Source organism: Panthera tigris, chromosome B2, assembly GCF_018350195.1.
Source record: "Panthera tigris isolate Pti1 chromosome B2, P.tigris_Pti1_mat1.1, whole genome shotgun sequence".
Taxonomy (NCBI): domain Eukaryota; kingdom Metazoa; phylum Chordata; class Mammalia; order Carnivora; family Felidae; genus Panthera; species Panthera tigris.
In genome coordinates this window covers 129,137,999-129,160,072 of record NC_056664.1, presented here as the reverse complement: position 1 = coordinate 129,160,072, position 22,074 = coordinate 129,137,999, and the positions used below count along the sequence as shown (strand labels likewise).

General features: G+C 41.2%; 1 protein-coding gene across 1 annotated transcript in view; it reads right to left on the bottom strand.

Moving 5' to 3' along the window:
• The window catches only part of UTRN (utrophin), a 514,156-nt gene extending 492,412 nt beyond the window's left edge, over nucleotides 1-21,744 (bottom strand). The window contains exons 1-2 of the mRNA XM_042987266.1: nucleotides 21,422-21,744; nucleotides 15,002-15,172 (exon numbers count right to left, since the gene is read on the bottom strand). Coding sequence (XP_042843200.1) covers nucleotides 15,002-15,080 — 79 coding nt within the window. The 5' untranslated portion in view covers nucleotides 15,081-15,172; nucleotides 21,422-21,744. The remainder of the gene's footprint in view (nucleotides 1-15,001; nucleotides 15,173-21,421) is intronic.
• Nucleotides 21,745-22,074: the final 330 nt, after the last annotated feature.

The window sequence follows — 22,074 nt, the reverse complement described above, 5'->3', positions numbered from 1 at the left end:
TAGGCAAAGTCATCAGCTAAGCGTCAGGATGGGGAGGAAGGGGTGAATGTTTCCGGAAAGAGAAGACGTGTGAAATAATAATGTAGAACAGCGGAAGGGCGATCGTCAGGCAGCCTTAAGGTCTCTCAGGTGAACATGAATTTCACTGAAGTAAAGCATTAGGGTTGTTTTCCTCCAGCCTTGTTCCTCTGCAGGGGCTGGTACAGAGTAGGTGAAGAGTCAGATTTAGCCAGGGGTGGAGTCTGACACAACTGTGATGAAACAGGAAAGACAATGAAAGCAAAGGAGTGATTGTGATTGACCACGGAATCTCAGTGAGAGCAAAGAGGGGACACGAAGGGATGAGCAACAGCCTAAGGGTGGCAGGAGCAGTGGGTTAGAGATCCCACTGCATCAGAGATGGCTGGAACGGTGATACAAGAGGAAGTGAGCCAGAAGTAGAAGATGCGGTGGGCAGTAAGCGTGACAATTAAAACGCAGATCGTGGAGGGGCTGCAGTCATAACTGATGATATGGTTTTGCCAAGATATTACCGCCGCAGCAGAGGCCAGGCTCGCAAGAAAGAGAAGTTCAAAACCGAGAGACAACTGTTGGAAGGATCATCCTGAAATCACTAAACAAGAGTAACTTTTAGAGACAGTGACCCAGGAGCTGAAGTCACCCAGAAGTAAGAGGTTACGATGGGGGAACCGAGTGGCATCTCAACGATGAGGTCTTGCTGGTGATGCAATTTGATGACATGAGGTTTAAGGTGGGGGCAGGGGGTCTGATCCGGATGTAAAAGGAGGAGCAATCAGGGAGCAGAGTCCTCCAATGAGAACTACTACTACTTTTACTCCATGAGTATGAAAGAGACTGGCCTGTTTTCAGGTGACAAATATAACAACAGTTTTGAAAAAAGAAATTACCTTTGATGTGAGAAAAACCAAGGCATTGTGATATCCACTCCACCTGAGCTTGATGAAGCATAAGTTCCATTAATTAAAAAAAAAAATCTGAACCAGACTGTTAATTAGTAATTTACGTCTGATTATTTGCCACTTTTAGCAACAAAAGAGAAAGATTCATCAACAAATAAAAATTCATTATATGCAAAACTGGGTCAAATATTATCGGAAATTTTGCCCTTCAAACTTTGTGTCTACTCATCCTAATTCTAGCAATGAGGTCCTTTGCCTCAAATGGCTCTGAGACAACAGGAGCTATAACCTAATGTCCAGGATCTAAGTTGTATCAATAGTGTGGATCTTAATCTCATGCCAGAGTATCAACTGCCCATTTCATTTCCAGCAAAAAAAGAATGAGGGGCACCTGCGTGGCTCAGTTGGTTGAGCATCTGATCTCTGCTCAGGTCATGATCTCACAGTCTGTGGGATTGAGACCCACGTCAGGCTCTGTGCTGACAGCATGAAGCCTGCTTGGGATTCTCTCTCCCTCTCTCTCTCTCTTTCTCTCTCTCTCCACACCCCCCCCTCACCGCTCACTCATGCATGCTCTCTCTCAAAATAAATAAAATTAAAAAAAAAAAAAAAAGAAAAAAAAGAAACCCCTTACAAGACACAGCCCTAACAAGACTCAACTTGTCGGTGGGTCATAGGCCTCCTTTAACAATGTGATAAAAACTGTGGACACTTTTGCCCAGAAAATGTGCAGAGGCACATTTGTAAAAAAAATTGCATCCATTACAAGCATTTCTTGATAACCCCTCCCACTTCCTCCATAAGCCCACCAGGTCAGCTGATACAAGTACCTGTATCTGCTAAAAATAATAAAAATCAAAAACTACTTCTTAACTCCTCATCTTCCACTGTCCTTATCTACCATCTCTTAAATTCTTTCTCCAGGGGCACCTGGGTGGTTCGGTCGGTTAGGCATCCGACTTCGGCTCAGGTCACGATCTCGAAGCTTGTGGGTTCCAGCCTCGCATCAGGCTCTGTGCTGACACCTTGGAGCCTGGAGCCTGATTTGGATTCTGTGTCTCCCTCTCTCTCTGCCCCTCCCCCCACTGGTTCTCCCTCTCTCTTTCTCTCTCTCTCTCTCTCTCTCTCTCTCAAAAATAAATAAACATTAAAAAAAATTTTTTTTGTTTTAATTCTTTCTCCAGATGCTCATTCTAGGGTCAGTCAAAAATCTCAGGAAATTGGGGTGCCTGGGTGGCTCAGTCGGGTTAAGTGTTAGATTCTAGGTTTCAGCTCAAGTCAAGATCTCACAGTTCATGGGTTCAAGCCCTTCATCAGTCTGACTGGCAGTGCACTCAGCCCAGACCCCGCCTCTCTCTCTGCCCCTACCCCTCTCGTGTGCACATTCTCTTTCTCTCTAAATAAATAAATAAACTTTAAAAAAAGTAAAATCTTTAAAATACAAAATTAATAAAAGTAAGTTTAAAAAAACAATGTCTTTTATAGATAGACTAGATAAAGTAGATAAATGTAGATACAGACTCAAATAAGTTCTTCCCTAACAATCTCCACAACATAAGACAGAGCTGAATCTTTTTTTTTTTAATTTTTTAATGTTTTTTATTATTTATTTTTGAGAGAGACAGAGACAGAATGCGAGTGGGTTAGGGGCAGAGAGACAGGGAGACACAGAATCCAAAGCAGGCTCAAGGCTCTGAGCTGTCAGCACAGAGCCCAACATGGGGCTTGAACCCACAGACTGTGAGATCATGACCTGAGCCAAAGTCAGCCGCTTAACTGACTGAGCCAGCCAGGCGCCCCAGATGGAACTGAATCTTAAAGAAAGCCTAGATTCACAACCAAAAGTGACAATTAAACTGGCCAAATCAAAACCTTAGACACCACCAATGCCCAACCCAACAATGCATAGTTTTCAAATGAGACCTTTTATTTTGTCTTAAAGGTCAAGGGAACCACCATTCTGAGATAACAGGTTACACACCAGAATTTAAAGTTAGCCTACTGAATATAAGCATTTGCAAGATGGAACTCAAAAGAAAAACAATACAATAACAGCCTTTTCTTTCTCCTATTACCCAAATCTCCACAGCAAAGCATCATATTAAGAAAAGCATCTGTTACTTGAGTAATTATGATTTCTAAGCATCCCAGCTTTATTGACTAAACTCCAATGACCTTTCCACTATTTAATTATTCCCTAAATGAAAGGTATTTCTCAACATCTGTTCTTAATTTATTTTTAATTTGCATTTACTCTAGCCTATCTGTTGGAGCTGAAATTAGTAATATAGTATGACATTATCTTCACACAGTCACATGAAACATTCTGTTCTTCAATCAAAGTTCCTCTGAAATAGTTTTCCAGACTCCTTTCACATACGGATTTTCTTTTAGCTGTCCAGGACTATTATCTGCACTTAAGATGAGATTAATATTACCTTTATTTTGTTACCATTTCAAAGAACTTTTATATTATACTAAATAAACATGAACAAACTTTCTCTTTCTTCACATTTTAATTAATCTAATTTTTTCCTGAAGCAAGACTTTTCTTTCAAAACATACTTAAAGGAAAAAGTACAGGGGTGCCTGGGTGGCTCAGTCAGTTAAGCATCCGACTTCAGCTCAGGTCATGATCTCGCGGTCTGTGAGTTCAAGCCCCATGTCGGGCTCTGTGCTGACAGCTCAGAGCCTGGAGCCTCTTCAGATTCTGTGTCTTTCTCTCTCCCTCTCTCTCTCTCTCTCTCTCTCTCTCTCTGCCCCTCCCCCACTCACCCTCAGTCTCTCTGTCTCTCAAAATAAATAAACATTAAAAAAAGAAAAGAAAAAGTACAAATGCTATTGAAATAACTCAATTCAACGTTACTGAAACAAACTGACCAAGAGATAACACTTTAGAAAAACAGCAGTAGTCAATGTAATTGATGAGTAATTAAAGCTACCTTTAAAATGTAGAAATTAAGCAAGTTAAGAAAATTAATTCTGGGGGCACCTGGGTGGCTCAGTCAGTTAAGCGTCTGACTCTTGATCTTGGCTCAGGTCATGATCTCACAGGTAGTGGGATCAAGCCCCGAGTTAGGCTGCTTGCTGACAACAGAAGCCTGCTTGGGATTCTCTGTCTCCCTCTCCTTCTGCCCCTCCCACTTGCACACGTGCATGAGCACACCCTCTCTCTCTCTCTCTCTCTCTCTCTCTCTCTCTCTCTCTCTCTCAAAATAAATAAATTTAAAAAAAAAAAGAACTATGTCCTTAGGCAAAATAAATCAGCTTAAAAAAATTATGGAGGAAGAGCTAATAATTAAAAGTGCTGAGAACCCGAATTAAATACGATTTGAAAAAAACCTATGCAGCCAATTGAAAAACATAAAACCGATCCTGTGAAAGTGAGGTTTACATGGCAGCTTCATATATGTTGTTACTAACTGCTAACCATCTTTCAAATCCTTTCCCTACTCATCTCCACTTGTACCGCTTTGGTTCAGGCCCCCATAATCTCTACCCTCAATTATTTTCATAACCCTTCCCCACTCCCTGCCTCCCCCCAACTCTGCTCCCTTACTAAATTTACCTTTCACACTGCCAACCAAGTTATCTTTCTGAAAAATAGTACTAAGCCCATCATTAACCCACTAAAACTCCTGTGGTGGCTCCCTGCAGTGAAATCTTTAGCCTGCTTCAGAAAAGCTTTCAAAATCTGGCCCCAACCTACCCCACCATCCACAAGGCCCCAGACATACTCATCTACCAGCAACAGACTCAAAATGCATTGCTCTTTTCCATCAACCTGCCATGTCCTTCCCTCACTGTCCACATGCCTACCTCCTGAGCATCCTTCAAGGCACGCTTCAAATTCCCCCCTGTTAAGGTGCTACCACCAACCCTACCCTCATTCTCACCAAGACAAGAGTTTCTCCTTCCTCCTTCCATGTTCCCGTGGCCTTGTGTGCATTGCCCTGTTTCTTGTACAGGATTTCTATTTATTTCTCTCCTCCCAACTAGCCTGGGAGCACCTTAAGAACAGACATGTGTCTTGCTCACCTCTGAGCCCATCACCTAGCACTAATGTCGGAACAAGAGACATTTGCTGAGTGAATAAAGTATGTATATAAGCAAGTCTGATTTTTTTTTAACCATTAGCATATATAGTAAGCCTTCACTGTGCACTTACTGCATGTGGAGACTAAGCTGAAGGCTGGCATCAGAAAATCAGATTAGGGGAGCATGGACCATACACAAGCAAGAACAGCCAAAAATAGAAATAGAGACTGAACAAGAGGGAGAGATTGATTCTGGCTCAGTGATCGAAGAGTAGAATGCCTTGTGGCATTTATGCTGTTTGAAGAATGGAGGTCTCCAAACTGGCAGCTTAGGAGGGGTAAAACAACCAAGCACAGAAAACAAAGCAAGCTACATCACAAAGTCAGGAAAAGGGCTGTGGGCAGTACTCACATGGAACCATGCGCCTCCTTCACAGCCTATTGGCGGGGGGGGGGGGACTGCTAAATAGGTAAGATGGTGGCAGACATCCCTAAATGTTTCATTTAAACATACATGCAGGGGTGCCTGGGTGGCAAGGAGAGTCCAAAGAAACAGCAGAAGTAGTTCCTAGGGCAGGAACAGTGGGCACAACGTACATTCCAAGGACATGGGAGGGGGTGAGGAGCCTCTGATTGCCCAGGTCCAGCTCGCAAGTCAGTTAGTGGTCACATCCTCTCAATGCCTTCCTCCAACAGGTTAATATTCAAAATATATAAAGAACTAATACAATTCAATAGCAAAAAAAAAAAAAAATCTGATTTAAAAACTGGCAGAGGATCTGAATAGATATTTTTCAAAAGAAGACGTACAAATGGCCAACAGGTAGATAAAAAGGTGCTTAACAATATTAATCACTGAGGAAGTGCAAATTAATCACTGAGGAAATGTAAATCAAACCCACAAGGAGTTATCACTTAATACCTCTTAGAATAGTTACTATCAAAAAAAGACAAGAAAAATGGGGCACCTGGTGGCTCGGTTGGTTGGGTGTCCCAATTCTTGATTTTGACTTGGGTCATGATCTCATGGTTCATGGGTTTGAGCCCGCACTGGGCTCTCCCTCTTCCCCCACTGTCAGCACAGAGCCTGCTTGGGATTTCCTCCCTCCCTCTCTCTCTGCCTCTCCACCAATGCTCTCTCTCAAAATAAACATTTAAAAACAGAAGACCAGAAAAAAAAAAAGGTTGGCAAGAAAGTGAAGAAAAAACAAAATCTTGGTGCACTATTGGCAAGAATGGAAATTGGTACAGCCACTATGGAAAATATGGAGGCTGCTCAAAAAACAGAACTAAAAATAGAACTACCATAAGATCTAGAAATTCCACTTCTCTGTATTTATCCAGAGAAAACAAAAACACTAACTTAAAAAGATATACGCAGCCCTATGTTCATTGCAGCATTATCTACAACAGCCAAGACATGGGAACAACCTGAATGTCCTTCAATGGATGAATGGATTAAAAAAAAAAAAAAAATGTGATGTATACATACAATAATTATTCAACCATAAAAAAGAAAGAAATCCTGCCATTTGCAACAACATGGATGGGCCTTCACAAAGGGCATTATGCTAAGTGAAATAAGTCAGACAGAGAAAGACAAATACCATACGATCCCTGTTGTATGTGGAATCTAAAACACCATCATCACCACCACCACCATGAAGCTCAAAGATACAGGGAATTGATTGCTGGTTGCTAGAGATGGGGACAGGGGATGGGTGAAATAGATGCAGGTGGTCAAAAGGTACGAATTTCCACTTATAAAATAAATAAATCATGGGGGTGTAACGTACAGCACAGTGACTACAGTTAAATGATACTGTATTATACATTCAACAGTTGCTAAGAGAGTAAATCTTAAAAGTTCTCATCTCAAGAAATAAAATTTGTAACTATCTATGCTAATAGTGTTAACTACACTTACTGTGGTGATCATTTCAAAATATATACAAAAAAAATCATTACACTACATTTGAAACTAATATGTCAATTATATCTCAATTTTAAAAAGACAATATATCTTAAAACTGGCAATATAACAATTGAAAAATGAATCGGTTACAACTTAAAACCAAATTTTGTTTTTAAGTCTATTTGTTTGGGAGTAGATTTTGTTGGTTTTATTTTGTGGTCTGTTTCAAATAACTCTGAGAAGCCTCCTTCCTAAGTAGTTCGTTGAAACTTCCCCATACCTCCCACATGGCCAACCTCTACACAAAAGTCTCTATTCAGATAGAAATCATCATCCTGTTTATGCCCTACCAGGTGCTCCCTTTTTAAACCTCAATCTTAAAAATGTCCCCAGGAACAGGTCCCCTTAAATTCTGACACATGATGTCAAATTCCACACAGTGACATATATAACAGAAATTACATATTTTGAACCACCTGAAGCTTAATCAATGAAGAAATTAAAATCTCTTCCTATATCTTCAAAGAGGTTAAAGATTAGAGCTCAAAGACATAACTCAAGGTCTATAAGAAAGTGGGAGTTGGGTTTGGCTTGGTTTAGTTAAATGAATAGGAGGACATGTCAAGACCTCTGGGGTATATTTACGGATCTCAAAGGAACTTGCTAGAGTGGCCCAAAAGTCACTTAACTCCTAATCGGTCCAAAAGTCACTTCACTGTTAATTCATCTTTGACATAAAAACAATTATTCATTTTTTAAAATGCACTCATTTTAAAAGAATGATAGGCAAATTACTTTATATCAAAAGAAGTCCAGTTATATTAAATATAAGTATTAGATGCCACCTATTGAAAATTACAAAAACAGGGGTGCCTGGGTGGCTCAGTCAGTTAAGTGTTCAACTCTTGATCTTGGCTCAAGTCATGATCTCATGGCTCGTTAGCTCAAGCCCTGTGTCAGGCTCTGCGATGATAGTGCAGAGCCTGCTTGGGATTTTCTCCCCCTCTCTGCCCCTCCCTTGCTCGTGCGCGCGCTCTCTCTCTCTCTCTCTCTCAAAAATAAATAAACTTTAAAAAAATAAGTAAATTTTAAAAATAAAATTACAAAAACAGGGAGGGAAATACATGTGTAATATTGTCTCCAACCTTAAAGAATATAAGTAAACTAGCAAAATATCGTTTATGTTTTATACTTTATATCACATCTTTAGAAATCACCCCACATCAATAAAAAACTGGTGAATTTTTTACTTCAAATTATTCCACTGTATGAATAAATTATAACTTAACTAAAAAGAAAAAAAAAAGGAAAACCAGCATACAGGATTAGACACGAGAATCTCTTCTCCACCATGAGTCAAAAACATACCTGTCTTAGGAATAATTTCTTAGAAAATATACACAATAAGTTTTTACAGTGAATTGATCAGAGGACTCCATGTAAGACTTCAGGATATGGCATAGGCTTACAGCAGGAAGAGGTTAAGTACAATGAGCTGAAGACCAAGGAACTCAGTAAGAAGTATTTTGCTGCTGAATATTTTGGTATGATCTTCTGGTTTAATGGACCAGGAGAAGAAATGTACCAAATTTCATCACTCTCCTCCCCCACTCTCCATGGTTTTACCTTTGCTCAATATAACCCAAACTCTTCAAAATACAAAGCAAAAGAAAAAATGTCCAATACAAGAATCCATTGCCTTTTTTAAATGTTCAAAGGGAAGTAGAGAAAGAATCTTCAACATTTGACTACAGTTCTCCTCACTCCTCTGAAATGCACACACCATTTTCACTTTAGTTCCAAAAGTCTTCAACCTGCCTTCCTTCTCCATTCATCAAAGGGGCTTGCTAAAACTCCAGATGCCCAGTCCCCACCCCACAGGACTGAATCAGAATCTAGAAGGTGGTTCTGATGTGCAGCCTGAGTTAAGAATACCACATGGGATGGGGGCACCTGGGTGGCTCAGTTGGTTGAGCATGCAACTCTTGGTTTTGGCTCAGATCGTGATCCCAGGGTCATGAGATCAAGTTCTGATTCTCATCCTTTCTCTCTCTCTCTCTCTCTCTCTCTCTCTCTCTCTCTCTTTCTCTTTCTCTCCCTCTGCCCCTCTCCCCTGCTTGTGCTCGCTCTCTCTCTCTCCCTCTAAAAAAAGAATACCACACAGGATGAGCCTAAAACCCAACTTTCAAAATAAAAGCATACATATCCATCTATGTAATTACTGAATTAACATTAAATAACATGATTCACACATAGCCTGTGAAAACCAATCAGTGAATATCAACCTCAAAATGCTATCCACACCCCCATTATATATATATATGTATATATGTGTGTATATATATACATATATATATCTACATATATATATGTACATATATACATATATATACATATATATATACACACACATATATATACATGTGTACACACACACACACACAAACATACACACACACACACACACCAAAATCTTAACTAGAAAGTGGAATGGAAGATATTCTCAAATATTAAAACTGTGGAATTAAAAAAAAAATATCTAAACAGATAATACTTTTTAAACTACAGTGGAAGCATTCATTTCAAAGCTGTACCACTTTAGAGACACAAAGTCAATTTTTAAATGAGCTTCTCTGCTACATAAGAAATGTTATTATGTGCTTTCTCTGCTCTTTGGAAAAAGTTTTTTGTTACATAATTAAATGTTAAAATTACTGAACTGGACAGAAATCATAATAACTACCCAGCCACCACCCCCCCCCATCAAAAGAAAAGTTCATTTGAAAATATTCATCTATGAAATATTAGTCTTCTGCTTTACACTTTGAGCTCAATGGCTATGATAGAAATGATTTTTTTTTTTTAAAGAAACTGAGTTCTCAAAATCAATGTGAGATTATACCACCCCAAACCTTAATCATTGCTGCCACATGAGCACACACAAAAAAATTCCCCCTATTAACCAGACCAGGAGTACAAGCTCCTGGATAAGACCCACAGTATTTAAGTAAACCTCAGGTATGCGGTTGTTCAAAGGCCCCAGTGCAAAGGCTACGCGAAAGCTGAAAAAGACCTGCCTCCTGTAGTTGACAGGTGTAAATCCAAGGGCAGAGGAAGCAAAAGTGAAAGGGCTAGAGTTGGCTTAGTTTTCTCAGTCCAAGAGCCATCATTTCAAGAGTAAATATATATTAAAAACTCACAATGACTCACATTTCAAATCCTGAATTGAGTATATTTATTATTAAACAGTTAAGGCATACAAAAAAATAAAAATAGTAATATAGTAACTACCTCTGCCTCCACACACAGCTTAAGGGAAAACAGTCTAGCCCCTACATCTGAAACCACCTGAGTATCCTTTCACAATTAAATTTTAACTAATATTTACAACTGCTGCAATAATCTTGCGTGTTCGCTTGTTCCCAGAAAATCATCCTATCAGCCTCTGGTTCAAACTTCTGGCCTCAAGTAAGGTTCAATAAAATTGAGTTTTCCATTCTGTCATATAATTAATGCACCTCCATCGCTTAGAACATTCTCGGCAATTCATGTTTTCCATTTGGGAATGGGTCACCTACAGAGCTTCCACCACCACAGTAACAGATCATGAGAATCACATTAATACAGAAGGCTCTTCTAGAACTGCACTCCTTCAACGTAATGAGGCGACAACATGGAGAATATTTTTATACGCATTACAAGAATAGCTGCACTTCTCAGTCAGAGTTGAATTTCCATCAGGGTTACCGTCCCTCACCACAAATCCCCAGGGCTCATGGAAAAAAACAAACCTGTTCAAAGAGCCCGCTCCAAAGCATAGGTATTCCAGCCAAGTAAAGCTTCGGGGGGGGAGGAAAAGAATAATTTTTCATAGTCCTTCAAGCTATTTAGAAAAATCCCCTCACAGATATTTCTTTAAATGAAAGAGAAAAGGAGATCAAGGACTCCCTAAATGCAACATAACCAGTGTCCTTCCTAAAGAAAGGCCACTGAAAGAGAAACAAATAAGGTAATCTTCCTCATAATTTTCATAAAACTGAATCTTGTTAAGCAAGTTTACTTTATTGCAAACACAGCATATTTCTAGGAGGCTTGCTATAAATGTAACCAGGTATAATATTCCTTATTAAATAATTCATTTTATTTTTATTTCACTGGCCTCTCTCTTTTCTTCCCTTCCCCTTCCCCCACCTCTACCAACTCTTTCAATCCTAGAGATATCCATCTGGGCATCAGACCAGGACTTAAACTGTGCCAAATCGCAGTGCATCTGAAATCCACTACCTTTTTTTTACCAGCCAGTGAAAAGCCTTGAGCAACAGTCAAAGGAAAAAAGAAAAGGGAATTCACGTCACAAACAAATTATCAATTTCTCTGCCTTCTACCCAAAGGACTGCCTGTCCTCTGGCATTTTCCCCTTTGCTAACCCTTAAGAATAAATGACAGAGACTAGAAGCGAGAAAGACCGGGACAAGTCTGGGAGCAGCAGGCTGTATCTCCTACAACTGGCCCTCCCTTGGCAGGGCTATGGTGCCAGAGAGCCTGGAGAAGCTTATCTCATAGCCCAGGGTCTATGAATAGGAGGGAAGAGACAGAGGGATGTATAAACCGAATTAATACTGTGCAAAATTAATAAGCAGTAAGTTCAGGGACAAATGAAGAATCATCCAGCAGCAGTGAAATAAACTACCTTGTAAATTAGGAGACTCGGCAATATGCAGAGGTCAAACGCAGAGTTTCTGGAGTCAGAGCAACTGCATTCTAATCCCAGCTCTGGCACTTTCCAGCTCTGTAGCCTTTCTCATTGAATAAACATTCATTGCTCACCTACTAAGAGCTGGGCCCTAGGCTTGATGCCAGGGATGTACTGGTCCCTGCTCTTGTAGAATTAAATTCTAGTGGGGAGGACATTAACAAACACACAAAACAAGAAAAATGCCAAATAGCAATATGAACATATAGGAGACTGGGGCACCTGGGTGGCTCAGTGGGTTGAGTGTCCGACTGTTGATTTTGGCTCAAGTCATGATCCCAGGGTTCTGGGATTGAGCCCCACGTCGGGCTCCATGCTGAGTGTGGAACCTGGTTAAGATATTCTCTCCCTCTCTCTCTCTCCCTCTACCCCTATCCTTGCTCCCCACTTGCTTGTTCTCTCTAAAATTAAAAAAATTTTTTCTGAAATAATTCTAGTAACTTAAATGCACAAATATTTCTATTATGCCAGGCTTTTACGCTGCCCAAACCCAAGGATTCAGGGAAGAAAGAGAAGAATCTTCATAAACCCAGATTTAAGTGATCAATATACTCTCAATAGCAATTTTTTCCCCACCCAATCTCTACCCCTCCCCCAAATCCAGTCCCCCAAAAGGAAGAAATATAGAGGAACAGATTAGTATTAAAATTTTCCTGTAAGAAAATTCGCTATATTTTATTTCCCAAAAAAATAAAATTCCCATGGAGAAAAATATGTATCTTAAATGTGTACCTCTGTTAATTTACAAATTATTTTCAGTACATAGTTTTGCATTTTCCTTTAAAATACTGAAAAGGTCAAAAATTCAGGATAGAACACATCCAAGGAAGATCTTTAAAAATATGCATTATATGTAGATGATTCCTTTGACATAAAATGAACTAAAAATCCCTTTTCAATACATAAATTTTAGAGTACTATGAGACCTGACCACCGTATACTAATATTTACCTTAAAAGAATCAAAAAAGTGCCTTCCAGAAAGCAAGATTGGGACTAATACAGGCCCATTCAAATCCAAATTTATCTACGGACTTTTGCAACATAATCCAGCCAAAAGAATGTGATTCATATCTCAGCTATGCAACAGCTAACTTTTCAATGTGTTGTGAAGTAGGTGCCACCAAAGTAACAGTCATAGCTGTGGCATTAAAACACTCTAAGCAATTTGAGAGTCTTTAAAAATGTAAGAACTACATAATACAGACTCATTAAAGAACTTTAGAAAATACAGATGAGCAAAAAAGAGAAAAATGATAATGCCACAGTACCAAGATGAACGTACGCTCTGCTAAATCTTCTTGAAATAAGTATTTCCCACATATAGGACTTCATATTACACTTTTTACTTAACAACACCATGAATGTATTTTATACACATCCATAACATTTTTGTAAATGTACAACGTTCTACTTTATGTATATACCGTATTTTAATTAGCTCCACTGAGATTCTACATGATCTGTTCCGATGCCCTACACTAAAGGAACAAAGCAGGTTAACCACTTATTTCCTAAAGTTATTGGCCCATGACATTGGTTTTTGAAGTATACATCAGAACTCGTACTCCTTCACAAATACTTTGGGAAATTATGACTTAACCAATCCTCAGTACTGAGTTTTTATGGTGTGTCCAATGTTTTTCTATTATAAAAATGCTATGATCAAATTCTTGCTTGTACATGTCTGTGTATTCCCTCGGGAAAAACTCTAAAAATAGAGTTACTGAGCCAATGGTATGTATATGGTAAAAACATGAGAATTTCTGCCCAACTGTCCCCCAATTATGTAAGAAAACTGGCAGTCTTTTTAAATGATAATATTTAATTTAAAGAAGAGTTTAGAAGTTATGTGTATTCATCAGATATACTCAATATTTTTAAACTTATATAATTACTTTTCTATGGACATGGCTAGTTATCAGTATCAAAGGTCTTACTGTAATGGACATTGACTCAGAAAACTATCCAAGAATATGCCTCCTCGCAACTTATAGACCATGACAAACATGGATATGTTAAGTTGTGTCTTTTCTTTTCCTTTGTTACATTTACATATTTCTGGATTTACATTCTGTGCTCTTAAGAAGATATTCATAATCTCTTTTATCTACATAGTACTTCACACTACGAAAACACTTAAACAAAAAGAAATTTAGAGAAATAAAACATCCTAAGAGTGTACTTTAACACAGGATATTAAGCTGTACCTCCAAGAGATCCTTAAAGTTACACAACAGTAGCTACATATTTAGAGCCAAGACTATAACAACCACAACCTTTACCAATTAACCGACACCAGTATCATGGAGGGAAATATGTATCTTAAATGTGTGTCTCTATTAATTTACAGATTATTTCCAGTACGTATTTTTGCAATTTCAAATAATTAAGAAACAGGATCCTAACATAGTATAAAGATGGTTCACACAGCAAAAACAGGGATTAGGTTCCTTTTTTTGTTTTTCAAGTTACACTGGAAGTAATTTTATACCTCAAAGTAACTCTCAAAGTTACTTAAGTATAGTGTTCACACCCAGGGTGGAGTTCTGTGTAATTTTCAAAAGTCAGAAAGTTCCTGTCTACTCAAAAATATCTCCCCTTAGAGCCCGTCTCAGAATCATATTTGAAGATTTTTAAAAATGCAGAAATTTTTTATTCAACAGGTCTGGAGGGGAGCCAGTGCATCTGCATTTTTTAAAGCCTCCCCAGTTGTTCATTTGTACAGCCAGAGTCAAAAATCACTCAATTATATATATATAAAAACGAGGAAGAGAGTGGTACCCTTCAGTCCCCAATCTAAATGTCACATGAAAACCATCAATCTGACTTAGGTTACCCATGTGAAAAGTGTACCTTCAGAAGACTCATTAAAAGTTTCAAAAAGGAAAGCAAAGGTAGATATCTGTTGGCCTGACCCTGGCCACCAAAAAGACATGGTGATGTAAGGATATACAGTAATGGAAGCAAGACTCAGGAAGAACCACCTTACCAGAAACTGTGCTACTTTGTACTTTAAGCACGTAATCCATTCAACTTCATAAAACTTCGAACAACAAGAAAAAACTGCTCAGCTGTGTGTCTGGGTGGAAAGTGGTGGTCTCATCAAGGAAAAGCATTCAACTACAGGAGGCAGAAGGCATTTCACCAAACAGTGCCCATAAGCATACAATAAGACCAAAATGAGTTGGCAATTAAGACAGGACACTCAGAGACCCATTCATTACTTTTTACAATAGTCACTTATCAGAACTGTGTTGCTCAAAAGAAGTTTGTCTCACAAGAACAATGCAAAAACAAGCCAAAAAAAAAGCCCATGTCTTCTAAAGTAATTTATTCATAATAATCCATCATTTTCTTAAGCTTCCGTTACCTACCAGATCTGGACTTAATGATGTCACTGAATTCATTCTGCCCATCATCAGGCCTGGCCTCATGTTCTCCATACTTGGCCATCTTTGCAGAGTTTCAATTTAATCCAAAGACTGTATTAAATCCTCTTTTTAAGACTTCCAGCTTTCTATAATGGTCCAGCTCGACATCAATACCTAAAGAGAAAAGGGAATGTGCTGACTTGGGGAAAAAAATGTATATATATACATGTATATATACATATATATATTTTTATATACATAGTCATATACAACTGTATATACTAACCATTCATTCAGCTAATATTTATTCAGCAACTTCTATGTGCAAGGCACTGATGTGGGCAATGGGGATATGACTAAAAAAGAGACCCAGCCTCTGCCATTTTGAAGTTTATGGACACTAAGCTGTTAATTATATAATGAATTATTTCATTCTAATACTGACATGTTGCAAAAGTACAGATGAGAACTATAAAGTAATATGAGCATACAGCAGAGGAATCTGACCTGCCCTGGGCAATTAGAGAAAGTTTTCTTGAAGTGAGATTTGAGCCAAGCCTTCAAGGAGGAGGAGAATTTCATTAGCAAAAAAAAAAAAAAAAAAAAGAGGAGGGAAGAGGAAAAGAAAAGAGCCTTCCATGTGAAGTGGTAGGAAGAATCATGGAGAATTCAAGAAGCCGAGCCAGTGTCTTTGGAAAGCAAACAGCCAAGAGGAGAGAGATCTAGTGAACTAGGTAAAGTAGGGAGACAGGACCAGGGACAGGGCCTTGGAGACAAGGTGAAGGTTTTGATCTTTCTCTAGACAGGAAGGGGGATCCAACAGATGGCTTCAAGCTGGGAAGTGACATGATCAGATTTGCCTTCTGAAAAGATCATTTTGGTTTGTAGCTGGACCTCCAAGCTGGACCAGAATGAGGGGTGAGGAGCCATGAAGACAACAGCAGGATACAGCAATTGTACATTAAAAAACCTAGAACATGGGCACATAGGTGTTGAATGAAAATTTCTTTCAATTAGTCTGTATATCTGAAATTTTTCCATGATAGAATTTTGAGGAAAAAAATTCCTAACTTCAACCAAGTCATCAAACTTCACATGACCAATAATGGGGCACCGTGTGATACAATGGAAAATATACCACATCGTCTATATAATATCCTTGCCAAAATGTTTAACATGAAACTTATCATGAAGAGACAAATCTAAACTGTGGATAGTCTTTAATATAAATTATCTAGGGGCACCTGGGTGGCTCAGTCAGTTAAACACCCGACTTCATGATCTCATGGTTCATGAGTTCAAGCCCCACATTGGGCTCTGTGCTGACAGCTCAGAGCCTGGAGCCTGCTTCACATTCTGTATCTCCCTCTCCCTCTGACCCTCCCTCTCCCTCTCCCTCTCCCTCTCTCTCTCTCTCTTTCTCAAAAATAAGCATTTAAAAACTTTTAAAATAAATTATCTAGACTGCTCACAATTACCAATGTTTTGAAATATAAAAACACCTGAGGGAGGGAGAACTGTGCAGGTTAAAGAAGACCAAAGAAACATGGCGACCAAGTGTAGTCCTTGACTGGATTCAGAATTTAAAAAATAAACATTTTGGGGATGATGTGAGAAATATGAACTGGGGCTATATATCAGACAATATTATTGAATCAATAGTAAAATTCTTTAATATTGGTTAATGGTTTTATCATTATGCAAGTGAATATCTCTGATTATAGGAGACACCTGATGAAACATTTACCAATGAAATGTGATAACTTCAACTTAAGTTCAAACAAGACAGCATATACCTGTCTATCTATCCATGTACAGTTATCTATCTATACACATACATACAGAGAGAGAGGGAGAAAGAGAGAGAGAGAAAGCAAATGTTGTAAAATGATAAGTGGAGAGGTGCCTAGATGACTCAGTTGGTTAAGCATTGACTCGATTTTGGCTCAGGTCATGATCTCAGGGTTCTGAGCGTAGAGCCTACTTAAGATATTCTCTCTCTTTCTCCCTCTCCCTCTGCCCCCCTTCACTCTCTCTCTCAAAAAAAAAAAAAAAAAAAAAAAGGAAAATGGTAAGTGGGGACTGTAGAGAAAGAGCATATGGATGTTTACTCTTCCGTCTAGTATAATATTACAGGCAGGAAATGACTGGTCCAAACAAGGGTACCAGGAAAGAAACAGGTAGATATATGGGGTATTTAGATATCAAATACAGAAGATCAGTAGCATTTGGGAAGTGACTGGATACGAGAGGTGCAGAATACTAAGGTGCAAAATGACTGCCCAGTTTTGGTTTGGACAACTGAGCAGAGGGTGAGTCATTCGCGGAGCCGGGAAGCAGATAGGCCACTGGCGGAAGAAATAATGAATGCGGTTTGGACTTGCTGAGTTTGAGGTCCCTCTAAGTTACATAAGTGGAGATAGCAAAAAGGCAGTTGGACATATAGGTCTGATCTCAAAAATGGTCTGAATTCAACATAAATCTGGATAGTTATACGTCAGATCCACTGACACAGATTTTGTTCTAGAAGATATGTCATATGAATTCTGCTGAGTATAGCTATCACTCAGTAAAATAATTTTAGTCTTTAGTAATTAATTAGAATCATCTTCAGAATTTAAAGAATTAAGGATTCTACTTGGCAGCACCACCTTTTCTTTAAGAATGTCAGTAATTAGGTGCCTCTGAGTGGCTCAGTCGATTAAGCTTCTGACTCTTGACTTCAGCTCAGGTCATGATCTCACAGGTTCATGAGTTCAAGTCCCACATCAGGCTCTGCCCTGACAGTGCAGAGCCTGCTCAAGATTCTCTCTCTCTTCTCTCTCTGCTCCTCCTGCACTATCTGTCTCTCTCTGTATCTCTCTCAAAATAAATAATTTTTTTTTAAATGTCAATAATTAGAGGGGTGCCTGCTTGGTCAGCTGAGTGACTGACTCTTGATTTGGGCTCAGGTCATGATCCCAGAGTCGTGGGACTGAGCCCAGTGACTTAAGATTCTCTCTCTCTCTCTCTCTCTCTCTCTATCTCTCTCTCTCTCCCCCAGTCCTGCTCTCTCTCTCCTTCTCTAAATTAATTAATTAATTAATTAATTAATTAATTTTTAAAAGACTGTCAATAATTAGAGCTCTGTGTTGACCTGATTCTTCCTGGAACACAACGTCCCTACAATCCAGACAGAATCAGAATTCAATTTTAAGTTCAGCAACTTGGCTCTATCCTAACAGCCCCTTAAGTGGATCCCAAATGCCAATTAAATAATTAACTGTTTAACTGGGAATATAACAGTCAACACATCCAAACATTAATCTGCAAATAATGGGCATTAATTCATTTATTACAACAGATATCAGAACAAGAGTTTACTGCTAGCTAGGATTAGCCAACCCAATCATTTAAGTCAAGGACACACCATATGGTATTATTATTTTATAATATGTTTTGTTTTGCATACTTCTGTAATATCTAGTATGTTATATATTATAATGTTTAATTATATGTAACATTCAAGGAAATACCATACTATCTTATAACATAAATATATGTAAAAAATAATTACTGTATATTTTTCCTAACCAGTCAGGAAAAGAATGTGTTCTAATAATAAAGAGGTCAAAATTACCAGAGAAAAATGTTTTAAGTGTTTAAAAGTTCGAGACAGAAGACAACTGGTGGACTGCTAAAGCTTCAGGAACAATTTTTTCTCCTATAGAGAGGACCATGTAGATTGGACCATCAGTCTGCCAAATTTTGAGTTAAAAAAAAATTTTTTTTTATATTGGTCTACCACTGTTAAGACTTTAGGGATTATTATATGACTAAGTTCGTTTTGGGGGTTACATACCTATAAAAGATTTGCTGAATTCTTAAGTGTATTTTATTATATTCAAGAACTTGAAGCTTTGTTTAGAAGAATGCTTATAAAATTTTATTATGGGAAATCAGGTTTGTCTAACAAAAATTCTCTTTACTGAAAAGCAAGTAACTATTGCTTTGAGAGACTGTTCTAACGTTCTCTTTCATAACTGGTCTTAGCCAATGGTTTTCACTTCCACACTTGCCAAAGACCTCTCCCAATATCTCTTTACCCTAATTTTTTATTTTGCCACCCTAAGATCATTTCTCAAATCTTCTCTTCCTGATAAGCAAAATCCCTTATATGCTACAAAGATACAGCACAAAGAGGATCAGAGGACAAGGAAAGAATGGGAAGGAGAGAGAATCACAGAAGGCCATTTGAACAGTGAGAGCCACTGACTGCCACTTGTTGGCAGGAAAGGGCAGGGGACTCCGAGCTGAGTACTATCCCGCGAAAAGATACCTCCTTCTAAATCACCAAATGCTGCAGCAACTTGTAAGTGGTTGTCAGGAGACAGAGTACAAGTCTGGTCCCTAGCACTGTGCCTCAGTGTGCACTGTCCTCTTCCACAGCACAGGATGGAAGAGAGGCCATGCCACCTTCCACACAAAGCTGGGTGAGACCCTGAGAATGAATTAATGGGATATTGCCTCAGAAGCTGTAAGCCCTATACAATTGTAATTTACTGTTACCACTGCTTTGGGTCTCTGTTGCCTCCTAATTATGTTTTGCAAAGTTTAGTCGGACCTTTCTCACTGAAACCAATGCACTCAACTCAACCTTCCGCAACTCTTTATTCAGAACGTGTCTGGCTGGTCATAGGGGACAGAAGCCCTGAGTGTGTGGCAATAAACGTGGGAGTGGGGGTGGCCTTGCACATAAAGCTAATGTTTTAATTTTAAAACAATTTGGCAATTAGACCACGTAAGAATACAAAATACATTCAACAATTAGCAATTATGACGGAAATGCGGTATAGGTCCTTGGGCAGAAAGCGTCCACGCTTTTTTACACCAGAAACCCAAACCCTGGAACGCTAGAGATAGTGGAAAGGGAAGCGAAGAGGCCAAGAATTTGCCGCTCTGCTTGAAACACAGTACCAAAAAACCGCCCAGTGCCAAAAACTGCCATTCATTCTCGGAAACGCTCCAAGGGAAGGTGATTAATCCTGTTTACAGGAGCAATAAATTTGAGGTAAACACCCAAAGGAAAGTTAAAGAGCTGTCTCACTGGTCCCACAAACTCGGATGGAGGGAGCGGAGAATGACCCCGCGGAAACCTTGGCCCTGGCCGCCGGGTACTGTGGTAGCCGACGCACCCACGAGTTTCGCATTCCTCCAGCTCTCCCCTGACCCGCAGCGCTCCCCGCAGGCTGCGGTCCCCACGGCCACCAGCAACAGCCGGGAGGGGCCAACCGCACTTCCTGAGGCCCGTGCAAGTTACAATCGAGTGGATGCGGCTACTGCCGCGGGTCCCGGAGCCCGCGAGCCCCGGCCCCTGCCCGGACACAGGGAATCGAGGCTTCCCCAACTCGGCGCATTCCAGCCGCAGCAAGCGGTGCCCTGACCCTCCCGGGCGCGGCCTGGGGAACTGACCTGCGGCCCTGGTGACCCAGGTGACCTGGAGGCTAGGAAAGGAGACTCTCTCCGGGACAGCCCAGAAAGCGGAGCCGATCGCCCCAAGTTAGACCTGGAGCTCCCCAGTTCAACGTAAAACAAAGTGCGAGTCCCCAGGCTCTAGGAGATCGGGCACGTTTTCTCCTTCCCTTGAAACAGTCCCTTTCGTAATCCCGGGCTTGGGGCAAAAGAATTCTCTTGTAACCGCGTGCCTTCTAAAAGTCGCACAGCCTAAAATTAGCGCTTTGTTGGCTTTAGAAGTGGCCTTGGACCACCAGAGCCTCGGACCCAGAGCCAAAAGGGGACACGAGTTGCCTTACCTGAGGCAGCAAGTGATGCCAAGAGTAAGGGAAGGTAGAAGAGGCTACCTCGGGGACACACACCAACTGCACGTCCCCCCGCCCCGTCCCCTCCCCGGAACCCCACCCTCGGGAGCAGCAACGGCTAGGAGATCCAGCACGTTTCCTGCCAGGCGGCCGGCGGCGAGCCGCTCCCCTACCCGCCCACCACACCGCCACCCACTTACCACTCGCTCCTCGGGGACACCTCGGGGCCCCGCCTTCCCGGGGCCGGGGCGTGTGTCACTGGCCATCCTAGGAGGCCACGTCCCCTCTCGGAGGTCACAGCGCGAGGCACGGGTACGCGACCCTCCCAGCCGGCGGGGGGAGGAGGGCTGGGGGAGCCGCACCCGTCGGAGGAGTCTGGGTCACTCCCCACCAGACGGATGGCGAGAACCTCCCCGCGGGAGCTCTCTCCGCGTTTCTGGCACCCTCCCTCTGCCGCCGCGGGGAGCCGAACTCGGGTTCCGAGGAAAGTGCACGAGAAAGTTGGTGACATCTCAAGACTCGGCCCCGAGAAGGAGATCGCGACGCACGGTGGAAGCCACAGAAAGACCATCCTCCCGGCAGCCCACGCCCCACTTCCCGGGTCTGCGACACTGCACGGGCTTACCTGCTCCGGGACCCGCAGGCCCGCGCCGCCTGCCCGCCAGCCGCCGCCGCCGCCGCCGCGTCCCGAGCGGGCCGCGCTCCTCTGGGCGTGTTTGGGCCGTCAATGATCGCGGGGGAGTGTGCGAGCGTGAGTTCCGTGGAGCAACGTGCTTTAAAAAGGAAATGTGAAGGACCAGACAAATCCGAAAGGAGAAAAAAAAAAAAATTCTTTTTTTTTTGACACCCGATTGAAAACGCCCCCAACTTGTGCAATCTTCCTGCCCGGTAGTTCCGCCAAAAACAAAAACAAAACAGTCCAAGCGCAAACCTGGAACCGGCGCGCCGGCACCAAGTTGGACAAACACTAGAGAGTTTTCCGTCTGCAGAAACGACCCGGGAGAAGGGAGGCACCGCTCCCCGCGGTGCTCCAAGCGGCTTCGGGAGAAAGCCCGCGGCCGGCTGCGGCTGCCCGCTCCCCTCCTCCGAGGAAAGGCGACTCCACAACTTTGTGCGCGAGCGGCTCGCTCCGGCGGCTCCTCCTCCGCCTCCTCCCCCGCCGCCGCCGGCCTGCCCCTTTGTTGGAGAGCGGCGCAGGAGGCAGAAGAGGGAGGGGGCGCGCCGCCGTCCCCCCGGGAAACGGGCTCGCGGCCGGGCACCCCGGGGCCGGCCCTCCCC